We start from the raw sequence: 13,318 nt of genomic DNA on the forward strand, positions 1-13,318 counted from the left end.
GATCTCTATGATCGGGCAGACCGTGCCTGATCTCTATGATCGGGCAGACCGTGCCTGATCTCTATGATCGGGCAGACCGTGCCTGATCTCTATGATCGGGCAGACCGTGCCTGATCTCTATGATCGGGCAGACCGTGCCTGATCTCTATGATCGGGCAGACCGTGCCTGATCTCTATGATCGGGCAGACCGTGCCTGATCTCTATGATCGGGCAGACCGTGCCTGATCTCTATGATCGGGCAGACCGTGCCTGATCTCTATGATCGGGCAGACCGTGCCTGATCTCTATGATCGGGCAGACCGTGCCTGATCTCTATGATCGGGCAGACCGTGCCTGATCTCTATGATCGGGCAGACCGTGCCTGATCTCTATGATCGGGCAGACCGTGCCTGATCTCTATGATCGGGCAGACCGTGCCTGATCTCTATGATCGGGCAGACCGTGCCTGATCTCTATGATCGGGCAGACCGTGCCTGATCTCTATGATCGGGCAGACCGTGCCTGATCTCTATGATCGGGCAGACCGTGCCTGATCTCTATGATCGGGCAGACCGTGCCTGATCTCTATGATCGGGCAGACCGTGCCTGATCTCTATGATCGGGCAGACCGAAGGGAGTCTGCGGGAGAGCAATGATTGTAAATCATGCAAAACAGTCTTATAAAAGATACAGGTGACTACTAAATGCCCCATGGATATAAAGTAAACAATTGTATATCTATTTCTATAACCAAACCGTTTATTAACCGGTTAATGACTCCCAACAAGACAACATTTCTAAGTCATATAACACCAGATACAAAGGTTTACAGTGTGACATGAACCTTAGTTTAAGTCAACAGCAAACACGTTATGGGGAATCTACTTACTCCTATCAAATGACTGAATGAAGGGGGATAAAAATTAGACTGCATTTCTTCTTCTTACCTCCAATGGTGGTCTCCTGAAACTCATCAAACTGACCCTTGACGAACCTCAGCACAAGACTGGATTTTCCTACAGCCATGTCTCCAAGTAACACCAGTTTGAACTGGCAGATTTTTGTCTGGCCCACTCCATTAGCCCTTGTACTTCCCCTGCTAGCCATGGTATCCTCTGTCTCCCGTGATTTGTCTTCTCCAGTCCTCTGAAGGATAATATTTGCTGTTCAGTTAAGTGAAATCCAAAGTAACCTTCAGGAAACACTCTGCCAGACAGAAAAGAAACAAGCTGAGTTTTCTGGAAACCTTACAAATTAGATTATCCAAATACGCAAGTACTTGAGCGTGCACTGGCACCATGCTTCTGACAATTATGTTTACTTAACCTTTTTGATTAACAAACCAATATGAACAGGACAGAATTTCTTAATTTCACAGTGGAAAGATGCCAACACTAAAAAAGGTGTTCAACTGGGCGCAATTCACAGGGATGTGAAATTAAGACATTGATCGGACATATTGTCTAAAACTTGCTGATAATTTATGGCGACTACTGTCCTGCCTAAAAAACAATGTTGCTGATAAGTATATTATCATAGTTTCACTGCCACAATGGTGACCCAGTATTAAGTCAAGGAAGTACTGACTGGCTATTCACTATTAAAGGGGTATTCCGGAACTAAAAAATTACATTTATTTAAATAAAACAATGAAAATGATATAACTTTACAATGTACTTACGTTTCATCAGATGGCTGTAGCGTCGTATATCCTCCTCCGTCACCGCCCCCTTAGTGAAGCAAAATCTGCACTTCCTGTGCAGACCCGTCCATTTAGTCTTCTGCCTTGCTTCCGGTTTCCGGCTTTCACACTGTACGGTTACGTCACAAATGACGTAACCGTACCACGTGCTTCTTTATCTCAGAGCATGCGTGGTTAACACACTCCACCGCGCATGCTCTGTGAAATTATAACCCCTTATAAATTACCGACGGAATACGAAGTTGCGGGAATAACGGCCGTTTCGGCCGTCTTCCCGACAGGTGCAGGAGCTGTGACAGCTGCTGTCTCGTACAGCAGCTGCCGCAGCTCCTACAGCGGGGACCGATCGCTGTGTCCCCGCTGTCTAACCCCTTAAAAGCCGCGTTCAATAGAGATCGCGGCTTTTTAGGGGTTAAGTTACCATCGCCGGCCTGCTACACGATAGCGGCCGGCGATGGTTACTATGGCAACCGGACACCAAACAATGGCGTCCGGCTATGCCATCGACGGAAGCCTAATGGGTCCTGACAAAGTCAGGACCCACTATGCTTGCTGTCAGTGAACAGCTGACAGGTCTAATACACTGCACTACGCATGTAGTGCAGAGTATTAGAATAGCGATCAGGGCCTCCTGCCCTCAAGTCCCCTTATGGGACAAAGTAATAAAGTAAAAAAAAAATGATGTGTAAAAATAAGAAAATAAAAGTTAAAAAAAAAATCCCCTTTTTTTCCCTTATCAGTCCTTTTTTATTAATAAAAATATATAAATAAATAAACTATACATAATTGGTATCGCCGCGTCCGTAACGGCCTGAACTACAAAATTATTTCGTTATTTATCCCGCGCGGTGAACGCCGTAAAAGAAAATAATAATAAACCGTACCAAAATCACAATTGTTTGGTCACTTCACCTCCCAAAAAATTTATTAAAAATAGATCAAAAAGTCGCATGTACCTAAAAATGGTCCTGATCGAAACTACAGTTCGTTACGCAAAAAATAAGTCCTCGCACGGCTTTATTGATGGAAAAATAATAAAGTTCTGGCTCTTAGAATAAGGTAACACAAAAAGTGAATGATTGTTTACAAAACGTATTTTATTGTGCAAACGCCATAAGACATAAAAAAAACTATAAACATCTGGTGTCACCGTAAGGCCGAGTTTACACGAGCGTGTGCATTTTGTGCAAGCAAAAAGCGCGGCGTTTTGCGTGCGCAAAAGGCAATTAACAGCTCCGTGTGTCAGCCCTTTATGATGCGCGGCTGCCTGGTTTTCGCGCAGCCGCCATCATTATGACACTCCGTTTGGATGTTTGTAAACAGAAAAGAACGTGGTGCTTTTCTGTTTTCATTCATCCTTTACAGTGCTGTTGCACGAATCACGCGCGTCCCACGGAATTGCTTCCGTGCCACATGCGTGGTTTTCACACACCCATTGACTTCAATGGGTGCGCGATGTGCGAACAGCGCACAAATATAGGACGTCGTGCGTTTCACGCAGCGGACATACGCTGCGTGAAAATCACGCACCTGGCTGCACGGCCCCATAGACTAACATAGGTCCCTGCGACGCGCGTTGCACGGATGTATAACACGCTCGTGTAAATGAGCCCTAATCGTATCGCCCCGCAGAATAAAGTGAATATGTCATTTATAGCGCACGGTGAACGCTGTAACAAAAATAGAATAAAAAAACAATAGTATAATTGCTGTTTTTTTAGTCACCCCGCCACCTAAAAATAGAATAAAAACTGATCAAAAAGCCGCGTGCACCCCAAGAAAACTACAATGAATTCCTCAAGGGGGTCTAGTTTCCAAAATGGGGGCACCTTTTGGGGGTTTCCACTGTTTTGGTACCACAAGACCTCTTCAAACCGTTTAACCCCTTAATGACCGGGCCATTTTGCACGTTAATGACCAAGGATTATGTCTTGTTTTTTCACGGTCGCATTCCAAGAGTCGTAACTTTTTTTTTATTCCGTCGACATAGCCGTATAAGGGCTTGTTTTTTGCGGGACGAGTTTTATTTTGTAATTCCACCATTTTTAGATGCTTAGAATATATTGATTAACTTTTATTAACTTTATTTTAGGAGAGAATTGAAAATAAGCAGCTATTCCAGCATTGATTTTCACGTTATAAATTTACGCCGTTTACTATGCAGCGTAAATAACATGTTAACTTTATTCTATGGCTCGGCACGATTACGGGGATACCAAATATGTAAAGGTTTTATATGTTTTTTTTTCTACGTTTGCACAATAAAAACCCTTTTAGAAAAAAATTACTTGTTTTTGCATCGCCGCGTTCCAAGAGCCGTAACGGTTTTATTTTTCCGTCTATGTGGCCGTACGTGGGCTTGATTTTTGCGGGACAATGTGTAGTTTTCATTAGTACTATTTTGGGGTACATAGGACTTAGATTAATTTTTATTTAATTTTTTATGGTGGGAATGGGAGAAAAGAGCGAATTTTGCCGTTGTTTTTTTGGACGCCGTTCATCCAGCGGTTTAATTAATGTGTTAATTTTATTGTTCAAGTGGTTACGATCGCGGGGATACCATAGGGTATGTGCACACACACTAATTACGTCCGTAATTGACGGACGTATTTCGGCCGCAAGTCCCGGACCGAACACAGTGCAGGGAGCCGGGCTCCTAGCATCATAGTTATGTACGACGCTAGGAGTCCCTGCCTCGCTGCAGGACAACTGTCCCGTACTGTAATCATGTTTTCAGTACGGGACAGTTGTCCTGCAGCGAGGCAGGGACTCCTAGCATCGTACATAAGTATGATGCTAGGAGCCAGGCTCCCTGCACTGAGTTCGGTCCGGGACTTGCGGCCGAAATACGTCCGTCAATTACGGACGTAATTAGTGTGTGTGCACATACCCATATATGTGTATGTGTGATTTGTTTTGACACTTTTACTTTAAAAAAAACACTTTTTGGGCAAAAAAAGTAGTTTTATTTGATTTTCACTGTAATTTTTTTATTTTTTTTTCACCAACTTTATTTAACGGATTGACATTTTTTTTTTTAGTCCCACCAGGGGACTTCACTATGCGATGTGCCGATCGCATATATAATGCTTTGGTATACTTCGTATACCAAAGCATTATTGCCTGTCAGTGTAAAACAGAGGGAGCTCCCTCCCTCTGTCAAACACATTAGATGCCGCTGTCACTATTGACAGCGGCATTTAATGGGTTAAACTGCCGGAATCGGAGCGCGCTTCGATTCCCGCAGTTGCAGCAGGAGCCAGGCTGTGTATAACAGCCGTGCTCCTGCCGCTGATCGTGTGGGTACACTGGCAGTACCCGCACCATCACAGGACGGATATATCCCTCCTCCTGCGCGAACTAGCAGCTGCAGAGGACTGATATATCCGCCCTTCGGCGTTAAGAGGTTAAAAACGCAGATATCCAGTGATTTCAGCTTGTGCTATCAGTAATAGAATGAGAGCACCAAAATGAAGACTGAGATTGCAGAAGTTAGTAGAGCTGGGTGTAGTAGGCGGAGCAAGTGCACTGCTGCATGCACATTGCATGCTGGGACTAGAGCAGTGCATGCAGGGAGGAGAAACACAGGAAGAGAAGAGGAATGAACTTACTGAGCAAAACAAACCTCTCAAGGTAAACAATAGGGAGTAATGTTACTAAAACCATTTATTATCAAGAAAAAGATAGTCAGAGTGCACTAATATATTAATAGAGGAACATTGCATTGATTTAAAAAAAAAAAAAAAAAAGGATTGGAAAACCCCTTTAAAGTGAAAATTTCCATTGCTGGTCTCCATAGGATAGGCAAGTGTGATCAGTGGGGGTCCAACCCCTGGGATTCTGACATTCAGAAGAACAAAGGGACGTAATCTTCTGGATTGCCGTGACTTCTTTAATGTTGTTCTAAAGCCGTACATGCAGCTGTATTTGGTACTGCAGATCTGCCTTAATCAAGTGAATGGAGCGAAGCTTGGGTTGAGCTCTAGTACCAGGCACAGCCACATATACAGACGTGTCGCTGCTTCTGGAACAACAGTGAAGGAGCCGTGACAGTTTCTGGACTATCGTTCTGCTGATCCATGGGGGTCAGGATAGGCCATCAATGGAAATATAATGTGGTTCCTCCAGTTTTAGACTTCTGCTCTTTTTTTTCTTTTTAGCCTGGAATCATGCGGCGGACAGACCGATTTATAACATAACATTCTGGCTACCCGCAGTTGCCACTAGAGGGAGCATAAGAGCTGACCGCATACTGTGTTATTATTGACTTCAATGTCTAACATTATGCAGTGAGCTCTAGTAGTGGCTGCAGGTACACAGAATTTAGAGCACATGGGGGGGACTTACTAAGAAAAATGCGCCAAAAAACTGTGTGCCAGATTTATTGTGTGTTCTAGACACTTTTTGAACCTGCCTAGACTGTTTTAACGATTAGATAGTAAAAGAGGCGTGGCTAAGAGCCAGATTATTAATAATACGTCTTTCTTTGGCACAAAATATTGAGGTAAAGCTCGCCAGCCACGAGGTGTAGGAAGAAAGAGAAAAGGGTCTTACATTTCTAGCAAAAATGCGCCAAATTTATCATAGAGCGTACCCCACTGTGATAAATTTGACAGTTTCTGCCCGTCTAGTCTAGTTTTATCCCATCTGACTTTAAGTATTAATAAATCTCCCCCATTGTGTTTTTGTACATGCTTCGGTCAGCCCGCCAGTTTAGTGTAACCACTGCAGCCAGTCAGTCAACCAGTCTAGTGTAACCGGCTGCAGCGGTAACACTAAACTGGTGGACTGATCAGCTGAAGCGATCAGTCCACGGCAACTGCTGCAGCCGGCCAGTCCACGGCAACTGCTGCAGCCGGCCAGTCCACGGCAACTGCTGCAGCCGGCCAGTCCACGGCAACTGCTGCAGCCGGCCAGTCCACGGCAACTGCTGCAGCCGGCCAGTCCACGGCAACTGCTGCAGCCGGCCAGTCCACGGCAACTGCTGCAGCCGGCCAGTCCACGGCAACTGCTGCAGCCGGCCAGTCCACCAGTCTGCTGCAGCCGGCCAGTCCACCAGTCTGCTGCAGCCGGCCAGTCCACCAGTCTGCTGCAGCCGGCCAGTCCACCAGTCTGCTGCAGCCGGCCAGTCCACCAGTCTGCTGCAGCCGGCCAGTCCACCAGTCTGCTGCAGCCGGCCAGTCCACCAGTCTGCTGCAGCCGGCCAGTCCACCAGTCTGCTGCAGCCGGCCAGTCCACCAGTCTGCTGCAGCCGGCCAGTCCACCAGTCTGCTGCAGCCGGCCAGTCCACTGCAGCCGGCCAGTCCACCAGTCTGCTGCAGCCGGCCAGTCCACCAGTCCACTGCAGCCGGCCAGTCCACCAGTCCACTGCAGCCGGCCAGTCCACCAGTCCACTGCAGCCGGCCAGTCCACCAGTCCACTGCAGCCGGCCAGTCCACCAGTCTACTGCAGCCGGCCAGTCCACCAGTCTACTGCAGCCGGCCAGTCCACCAGTCTACTGCAGCCGGCCAGTCCACCAGTCTACTGCAGCCGGCCAGTCCACCAGTCTACTGCAGCCGGCCAGTCCACCAGTCTACTGCAGCCGGCCAGTCCACCAGTCTACTGCAGCCGGCCAGTCCACTGCAACTGCTGCAGCCGGCCAGTCCACTGCAACTGCTGCAGCCGGCCAGTCCACCAGTCTACTGCAACTGCTGCAGCCGGCCAGTCCACCAGTCTACTGCAACTGCTGCAGCCGGCCAGTCCACCAGTCTACTGCAACTGCTGCAGCCGGCCAGTCCACCAGTCTACTGCAACCGGTCAGTCCACCAGTCTACTGCAACTGCTGCAGCCGGCCAGTCCACCAGTCTACTGCAACTGCTGCAACCGGCCAGTCCACCAGTCTACTGCAACTGCTGCAACCGGCCAGTCCACCAGTCTACTGCAACTGCTGCAGCCGGCCAGTCCACCAGTCTACTGCAACAGCCGGCCAGTCCACCAGTCTACTGCAACCGGCCAGTCCACCAGTCTACTGCAACTGCTGCAGCCGGCCAGTCCACCAGTCTAATGTGACCGCCGTCTCTGGTCAGTTCACTAGTCCAGTGTATCCGCCACCTCATGTCAGTCAACCAGTCTAGCGTAACCACTGCCACCGGTTAGTCCACCGGCTCCTAAATTTTTAGACTTAGAAACAAAAAGGTGCACAAGTGTTTTTGTTTTATTTGCCTGTAGTCGGGCTAATACAAAAGCTGTGTGGCAGCCCACGTTGCCCGCCATTACAGTTCTATGAGAGGGGCACATGTGGATGTATAAATGCATAACTGACATAACTAACAATTGGCTGAACTGATTTCCTAACAAAGTGACAGGAGAGAACAACTCCGGGACCTATATAATAATACTTATATAGATGTAATAAATACCAGTGAGTTTCTGATTTTAATGGGAAACGTTCATTATTAGTACTTGTATAGAAAGGGTCACTGCCATCTCCCTTCCATTTTTCCTTGTGCATCACTTTATTTATTGGGTATTTTGGATACTAGAGCCCTGTGATAGACATTTTACTGTTCTCTATACAGAGTCCAAACCCCTTTTGCACAGCTCGGAGATTCTGCTACTAGAAATCTCTGAAACGACAATCTAAGGCCTTGTTCACACAGTGCAGATTTTGAATGCATTTTTAAGCCAAAACCAGACTAATAAGGCCTTCCTGTATATATTTATTCTGTTAAGGTTCCATTCCTGGTTTTGGCTTAAAATATACATGCAGAACCTGCAGCAAATCTTTACTGTGTGATGAAGGCCTAAGGTCATTGATCTGAATGGCCCTTTGTTTAGGATGAAGTCAGATTTCTTGTGCTGGAAATCTTTGAACGGCATCAAAGGAGTTTGGGTGCTCTATAGTTTTGGATATAGGAGGCCTAAGCTCACAGACTCCACCTATGTGATCTTCTATGTGTCTATGGGACATATCTTTGAACATTATCTAAAGCAGTGGAGTGCCACCGGCGGCCTGCCACATGTTGTAAAACTACAACTACCAGAATACACTGCCATCTGAAGACTCCCAGAGAACGCTGGGAGTTGTCATTTCACAACAGTGGGAGGCCCACTGTTTGCACACCACTGATCCAAATTCAAAGAGGCTCTGTCACCACATTATAAGTGGCCTATCTTGTACATTATGTGATCGGCACTGTAATGTAGATTACAGCAGTGTTTTGTATTTAGAAAAATCATTTTTGACAGAGTTATGACCTATATTAGCTTTATGCTAATGAGTTTCTTAATGGACAACTGGGCGTGTTTTACTTTTTGACCAAGTGGGAGTTGTGGAGAGAAGTGTATGATGCTGACCAATCAGCGTCATACACTTCTCTCCATTCATTTACACAGCACATAGCGATATAGCTATAACGCTATATGCAGCCACATACACACACTAACGTTACTGCAGTGTCCTGACAGTGAATATACATTACCTCCAGCCAGGACGTGATGTATATTCAGAATAGACACTTTGCTAATGTTTCTGTGAGATTTACAGCAAGGCAAGTGTAGTTTCATTTTAAATTACAGTATACAGCGTAATCTTGCGAGATTACGCTTGCCTTGCTGTAAATCTCACAGAAACATTAGTGAAGTGTTCGGAATCTGAATAGACATCACGTCCTGGCTGGAGGTAATGTATATTCACTGTCAGGAGAGAGTGAGAGTGAGAGTGTGTGTGTGTGTGTGTGTGTGTGTCTGCACATAGGGATATAGCTATATCGCTATGTGCTGTGTAAATGAATGGAGAGAAGTGTATGACGCTGATTGGTGACTGATCGGTCAGCGTCATACACTTCTCTCCACAATGCCCACTTGATCAAAAAGTAAAAACACGCCCAGTTGTCCATTAAGAAACTCATTAGCTTAAAGCTAATATAGGTCATAACTCTGTCAAAAATGATTTTTCTAAATACAAAACACTGCTGTAATCTACATTACAGTGCCGATCACATAATGTACAAGATAGGCCACTTATAATGTGGTGACAGAGCCTCTTTAAGTCCCAGATTTTTATGTGTATGGCCAACAAGGCATAATGTTATTATGTTTCTGATGGGTTTCCATTACCTAGAATAATGACGGATATATCAATAAATATTCTGCAATCCTTGCTGGAGCTTGCTATTTTCTGTGTTCAGTATGAAAAACCAAACTTGTTGCTGGTCTTGTAGCATCTATACTGCTTCCACTCATCAGGACAAGGAAAGCACTTCTGTGTCTGGGACAGGAAATAGCTGTCTGACAGCCTTGACTGTCATACATATTAGCTTTCATAGGGCTAATTTTATAGTCACCGGGTCACCAACAGTGTCTTTCCCCTCACTTTCTCAGCTCTCCCTGGCAGTCCATTCTGATGTTCATCTCGCTGAACAAACATGTTTTTCTTCAGAAAAGCCATATAGTGTTATTTTCAGAAAGAGAAAGTTGGATGCTCTGATTTCCACGCAAACAAGCATAAAACAAAATTTCAATGGCCTACATAGTAAACGCTCAAGATTACTAGTTGAGCTCAATGTACACATGTATGGAATTTACCCTTGTGATAACCATGAAAGTTACTTGGCCAGGAATAGCGGTCCATAAACAAGCCTGCTTTCATATAAACAGAGCGCATTTCTAGTCAGGCTAATACTTTATGAGCCTTTTATAGAAAAAAAAAAAAATCTACCAAGGATAAATAAGCCGACATCATGGAGAATTCATCATGTGATATGGAAGCGTAACGTCAGGTTTTAGCTGTGACAACAAATCTGATTCACAGCTTTGTTCTTAAAACAGATACACTTAGAGATTTAACAAAACTGGATCCAAGGAAAAGTGGATCAGTTGCCCATGGCAACCAGATTGCGGTTTTCTTTTTCAGAAAGGGTCTCTGAAAAATAAGAGGTATAATCTGATTGGCTGTTATGGACAACTATCCAACTTTTCTTTGCACAAATTTTGATAAATCTACCCCAGGTTTAGGCGGGGACTCTATGGCGACACAACGCCCATGATGTGTTGTGCTGCAATGTCCTGAGATCGCAGCACAAACTCACATGCGATATGTTAACCATGTCTGTTAGATTTTTTTGTGATCGTGAAATCATTGACGCATGACATCATATATACAGATTTTTATTTTTAGAAAATCATATTTTCTGGGATGATAGTCACTTATACAGACTGTATGAATGTCGTAGGATTGGACTGCAGATGTCAGAAAAATTGGCAGATCTCAAGCTGGCCGTACACATTAGATATGGAGTGGCCAGCACTTGGCCGATCAGTCACATGATGAATTGTACATGCAACCTTTTCAGACAACCATTTGTATCATGGGATATTTCATATCTTTGCATTGCCCACATGCATTCTTCTCCAACGATAGTGAACACTACGACTGTAACCCTTGCCAGTAACAACTAAGAAACCTTTTGGGGCATTAACAATCAAGTGTTCCGACCAGGATTGGGCCGTGGTACATGAGAGAGGGGAAACATTACCTGAGCAAGACTCCGATCCTCCTATTGATCTATAAAGACGTATGGGTGAGCAGATCTTTCTCCAGACTCCCCTCCTGCTTTTGCCTCAAAAAACTGCTCAAAGTGTGAACACAGCATTTGGTTGCTGCCACGGAGGATGACGCGGGCTCCTTCTTGCTCCATCCCTTTTTCATAGGAAAGATATCACTCACATACAAAGTATTGTATAATGACTGTCAGAAAGACTGTTACAGAATTTCCTAAGAATGGAAATGCCAGTGTCGGTGAACTTCTGATGCAACAGGCCAGATCACGCTAACCACTGCAGCAACTGGATGATCCTCTGGTTGTCTCTACAAGGCTCTATTCACAATATACCTTTAAATCTATTGTGTATTTAATCGGCAGTTAGACCAGGCTCAGATTTGCAACCGCGTTTCAGGCAACACATGCCCTTAGTCTACTGACTAAGGGCATGTGTTGCCTGAAATGCGTAAGCGGATAGTCTGCTGGATTTTCAATCTCCAAAATAAATATGATTATTTTTTTTACCACCGCGGTGCTGGATCATACTTGCTACTCTGGAATCCCTGCTGTTAAAAAGCTGTTTAACACCAAGCCACTTGCACACAGAAATAAATCGCTCCGTAAACATTAAAATGACATATGAAAATCCTTTGGGTTTGTTCACAGTTCGGATTTGAAATCGGGAGATCCACCATGGATTTTCAGGAGAATTTGCAGCAGAAATCTGCACCTAAGACGGAGACTTTTGCTGCAGATTCGCCCGCTGTTTCGCACGTGTATAATGGTACTACTACAAATTCTAAAATCCATGGCATGGTTTTTATGAAGAGCGGATTTATTTACGAAGCACATGAACGGGGCATAAAATACCTTATTAACATACATTGTCGGTGTTGTCCGGGGGGGGGGGGGGGGGGAGGGGAGACAGAGTCTGCGTCCAAATCCAGGCAAAATACTCAATGTGTGAGCATGGCCTCTTAGGGGCCGTTTACATTGTCCGGCGTCCACTTTAGTTTACCTCCGGCGTGTTGAAGAGCCAGAGGCAAACTGATGCTAGAACGGATCCCATAGCTTTCTATGGGATCTGTTCTGGCACAGGGGACATCAGTTGTGGCGCCGTATGGCACCGGACCTCCCTGGGAACCGGATCCAAAAACGTTACCTGTAGCGTTTTTTGTTCCGGCGCCGTATCCTATTTTAATTTTGCCCACTCACATCCACCGCTGTGTGGCGCCAGCTACAGGGGGAGCTGTGTGGCGCCAGCTACAGGGGGAGCTGTGTGGCGCTATTGCGGCATTATCTACAGGGTGCTGTGTGAGGCACTACCTACAGGGTGCTGTGTGAGGCACTACCTACAGGGTGCTGTGTGAGGCACTACCTACAGGGTGCTGTGTGAGGCACTACCTACAGGGTGCTGTGTGAGGCACTACCTACAGGGTGCTGTGTGAGGCACTACCTACAGGGTGCTGTGTGAGGCACTACCTACAGGGTGCTGTGTGAGGCACTACCTACAGGGTGCTGTGTGAGGCACTACCTACAGGGTGCTGTGTGAGGCACTACCTACAGGGTGCTGTGTGAGGCACTACCTACAGGGTGCTGTGTGAGGCACTACCTACAGGGTGCTGTGTGAGGCACTACCTACAGGGTGCTGTGTGAGGCACTACCTACAGGGTGCTGTGTGAGGCACTACCTACAGGGTGCTGTGTGAGGCACTACCTACAGGGTGCTGTGTGAGGCACTACCTACAGGGTGCTGTGTGAGGCACTACCTACAGGGTGCTGTGTGAGGCACTACCTACAGGGTGCTGTGTGAGGCACTACCTACAGGGTGCTGTGTGAGGCACTACCTACAGGGTGCTGTGTGAGGCACTACCTACAGGGTGCTGTGTGAGGCACTACCTACAGGGTGCTGTGTGAGGCACTACCTGCAGGGTGCTGTGTGAGGCACTACCTGCAGGGTGCTGTGTGAGGCACGACCTGCAGGGTGCTGTGTGAGGCACGACCTGCAGGGGCGTGTGAGGCACGACCTGCAGGGGCGTCCGTGGCACGACCTGCCGGGCGTCCGTGGCACGACCTGCCGGGGGTCCGTGGCACGACCTACCGGGGGTCCGTGGCA

The 13,318-nt window shown here is 46.4% G+C and overlaps 1 protein-coding gene across 2 annotated transcripts in view; it reads right to left on the reverse strand.

The window, feature by feature from the left end:
• LOC142655488 (ras-related protein Rab-5B-like) overlaps window positions 1–13,318 on the reverse strand; it is a 39,463-nt gene that overhangs the window by 17,878 nt on the left and 8,267 nt on the right. For both annotated transcript variants that reach the window (XM_075829721.1, XM_075829720.1), the window contains exon 2: window positions 928–1,186. In XM_075829721.1, the coding sequence (XP_075685836.1) occupies window positions 928–1,087 (160 nt within the window). In that variant the 5' untranslated portion in view covers window positions 1,088–1,186. The remainder of the gene's footprint in view (window positions 1–927; window positions 1,187–13,318) is intronic.

The sequence above is a fragment of the Rhinoderma darwinii genome, chromosome 6 (assembly GCF_050947455.1).
Source record: "Rhinoderma darwinii isolate aRhiDar2 chromosome 6, aRhiDar2.hap1, whole genome shotgun sequence".
Lineage (NCBI taxonomy): Eukaryota > Metazoa > Chordata > Amphibia > Anura > Rhinodermatidae > Rhinoderma > Rhinoderma darwinii.